Consider the following 3,851-nt stretch of genomic DNA (forward strand, 5'->3'; position numbering starts at 1 on the left):
GTGTTCTACTTTTTATTTACCGGGACAGTCAAAAGATTAGTTAATCGTTTTATCTCATAAGGCGATCTTGTTAATAAAACATCAAACATCGTAAAAATAATTTGAATAAATTTGATTGAATAAATATTCATGAGTTTAAGCAGAACAAAAAGCTCATTAACAATTCAATAAACAAATTTGATGAATATAAGATATTACTTAATATTTTATAGCTACTAATTGATAATTAATAGTCATGCTACTGATGTTTATCGCATTACGCAGAACGGTATTCATATTTATTTGTTTTAGATCAAAGAACTGCCGACATAAGTCACCACTAATAAAATTTTTCTTTGAAGATCGCTTATAACGAAAACGGGTTTTGAGGGTCAACTTTATTTGTTTTGTGTATAATTTAGAAACGCTTGAAATACCCTCGATGCTACTATTTGATTATTCATACTTCAGTTACGCGTTAATTCGTTATCTCTACTTTATGCTTTTTGAGATTTGCATTGAAATAGGACTTGCGAGATGATTATCTCATTATTTGCTATCAGAATAGCAATAAATAAATTACAATGTAATTTTTCGTCTCATTAACTACCAATGAATCCCATTAAATCTAATAAGTTTCCCGGCCTGGGATATTTAAGTGATTTTTGGTTTAAAGGCCGCCTCTCTACTTGATTGAGCTCAGTTTGGTTCGGACTTGCATTTAACGGTCTCTTGGAAGGACACAATTTACGTCAGCCCAGCAGGAGCTTAATATTTTAATTTGGATAATTTCAAAGTAAAACAAAGTCGTAAAAAATTAACGAGCGCTCAGCAGGTGGGTTTCGCGGAGTACTCAAAGCCAGTTGACTTAATGGTAATAAAAGTCTTACTCACAAAGATTTGCATGTCCCTGCAGGCTCATTACACTTTATACTAATTAATTAACCACCGGGGGTGTCTTTACACTTAATAGTTTAAACAGTCGCCACCGAGAGACTAGTTCAACAGGTATTGCGTTAGGAAGCGGACCTACTCCCACAGCAGAAATTCGTTAACTAACATGACTACAGAATTCCTAGACATTTCGGCCATGGATTTTTTGATTCTTGTGGATGATCCATACTGGCTCGACCGGATCTATGAAGAATACAATATCATTGAGCTGACCCGGAGAAGTTTCGAAGAACCTGACAATGAGGCTGGCTGCAGTGGATGCTTACAGTTAGCGCACCAATTTTTTCGCTGCCTGAGGACAGAAGAGAGGTACCCCGGCGCCAGTTTTATAGATGGCTTCGACTCATACAATGGACAACGGAAGTATATCTGCGTCAGCAACCCGGAAGAAGGAGACTGCGAGAAGTTTTGGCAATTAGCGTGGCGTCATGAAGTCACAACTATCGTTAAGGCATCCCGAAGAGCTGAGGCAGAAAGCTACCAGTATTGGAGTTCAACTGAAGGCAGTGAGATAGAGTGTGGAGGGTTTAGAGTGAAGACTCTGAAGATCTCCGAGAAGCCTCGTTTTACTCTAACAGTATTGCGCCTGTCAGACCGTGCGGATCGTGAGCGTGAGATTCAGCATTACCAGTACACTGCCTGGCATAATAGCTTTGAAGATGATCCGCTTGTGTTCTTGTCCTTTGTGTGCAGTTTGAACGAAACATATACCATTTCTGAAAAGAAACAACCGGTTGGCAAGAAGCCTGGAGCTGTTATGGTCCACTGCGGTGACGGACGCAGCTGCTCGGCAGTGTACTGTATCCTCGATATTTGTGTTACCCAGTTCAAGAGCACAGGTACGTTATCAGTGGCCAATACTCTTCAGAAACTAAGACAGCAAAAGTATAATTGCTTGAACCGTATAGACGATTACACTTTCTGCTATCAAGCCATGCATGTGTTTGTCTTAGGAGAAATGGGATGGAGCCAAAGATATCTAGATGAAAGACAATCTACTTAAATTGACACACTTTGAAATGTATCGAAAACTCAAACATATAGTTCGATTGTTATTCTAATGCTTATAATCTGTTTTCTAATAATATGCCTGTATGTTCAAGGTAATTGACCCAAGTTATTTTCCACCAGTTGATCTTTCAGTGAATATTGTACCTTAAATCTACGGAAATAAGAATTGCTTTACCATATTTATAGAAGTTTCCTTAATCTAAATTGGTTATTCCAGATTATATTCATATTTAAAATCAGTATTTATCCTCGATGGTTTTTACGCTTGCAACTGGTAGAGTCTGCATAGAAACCAATCTAAGTTGATTAATGTAGGTATCTAAAGTTTAAGTGTTTTTATCTGATCTCGTATCTTTTCAATACCCGGGAAAAAAAGTTTAGATCTATTCTGATCAAATCAGATCAAATTCATCAGATCTGGACAGATCTGCATTTTGGCCGGATCTGTCCAGATCAAATTTGATCTGATTAGATCAAATCTGATCTGATCAGATCTGCATAGATATAAAGAGAATTCTTCGACGGAAAAGTTTATAAAAAAAAAAATAAAAAATAAAATCAATTGAATTTCTGCTTATAAATTGAACATTGTTTTTATTTTCTAAATTTTCCGTGGATTAAAGTTGAAGTTACCGATGAAAAACAATTTGCATTGTCGGGGACTTGAACCTCGGACCTTCTGCATGTGATTCCGAGCGCGTACCATTCAGCCACTACGGGTTCTTGACAACTAAGTTCTTTAGACAATCTATATTCGGAATCTCGACAGATTTGTCAATTCAATAGAGAGAAGTAGAAAAATTGTCTGGTTTGTTAAAGTTTAATGATATTTGTTTTTATATTTCATATTAAATTGACATTATTAAGATTACTTAGATAAAATAAATGATAGATTTTTATGTCTGAAAATTTGAGTACCGCAGAGTAGACAAGTTATAATAATAATGTTTTTTCAATCTATATTATTGAGAATAATAATTTCACTGACAGTAACTCTGCGGTTCTATAATTTTTTAATTTTTACCAAAACGAATACGGTTTCAAGTTTTTTATTTTTTTTCAATTGTTTATGAAACAATGAAAATATGGAACGAGATCAACAAAAATAGTATAAGAAGTCATAACCAATTAGATCTGTTTTGATCAGAGCAGATCAAATTAGATCTATCCATCTATACTCGCGGTTATATTACATAATTGATCAATCCTAATCAGATTAGATCTAACTTTGATTCGAGCACATTCAATCTCTATGATATACTCCGATCTAATAATCCATTATAGATCAGATGCGATTAGATCTGCACAGATCAAGTCTGATCTATTCATATCTGCTTGTTTATTGTGTTCAGATCAAACTTGATCTGGACTGATCTAATTAGATCTGTTTAGATCAAGTCTGATCTATTCATATCTGCTTGTTTATTGTGTTCTGATCAAACTTGATCTGGACTGATCTAATTAGATCTGCACAGATCAAGTCTGATCTATTTATATCTGCTTGCTCAATGTGTTCTGATCAAGCTTGATCTGGACTGATCTAATTTGATCTGAGTAGATCTAGTTTGATCAAAACAGATCTAAATATACATATTTCAAATGAATAATTTATAACTGGCTAGATCTGGTTTGATCTATGTAGATCAAATTAGATCTGTTCATATCTACTTAGATCTAAATTTAGATCAAATCTGATCAGCTCAGATCAAATTTGATCTGATTTGATCAGAATAGATCTAAACTTTTTTTCCCGGGTAGTCTCTAATTTTGACTAAGGACTGTGGAAAATTTATTTACTAAGTGTTTTATGGTATGTAAGTAAAGTTCAATCGTTAATTATTGAAGAATTTATTAAAAATAATTAATAATACTATCACAGTTTTCATTCTGAGGTATCTGAATGTTTA

At 34.5% G+C, this 3,851-nt stretch overlaps 1 protein-coding gene across 1 annotated transcript; it reads left to right on the forward strand.

Moving 5' to 3' along the window:
* The first annotated feature begins 1,039 nt into the window (after positions 1-1,039).
* Positions 1,040-1,936, forward strand: LOC133533673 (tyrosine-protein phosphatase non-receptor type 9-like). The gene has a single exon (XM_061872698.1). It carries the CDS (start codon positions 1,040-1,042, stop codon positions 1,934-1,936), a length of 897 nt encoding a protein of 298 aa, XP_061728682.1.
* Positions 1,937-3,851: the final 1,915 nt, after the last annotated feature.

The sequence above is a fragment of the Cydia pomonella genome, unplaced genomic scaffold (genome assembly GCF_033807575.1).
Source record: "Cydia pomonella isolate Wapato2018A unplaced genomic scaffold, ilCydPomo1 PGA_scaffold_195, whole genome shotgun sequence".
Taxonomy (NCBI): domain Eukaryota; kingdom Metazoa; phylum Arthropoda; class Insecta; order Lepidoptera; family Tortricidae; genus Cydia; species Cydia pomonella.

Bases quoted from the DNA above. Each gene is read 5' to 3' on its own strand.
- LOC133533673 (XM_061872698.1), top strand. From the start codon at position 1,040: ATGACTACAGAATTCCTAGACATTTCGGCCATGGATTTTTTGATTCTT.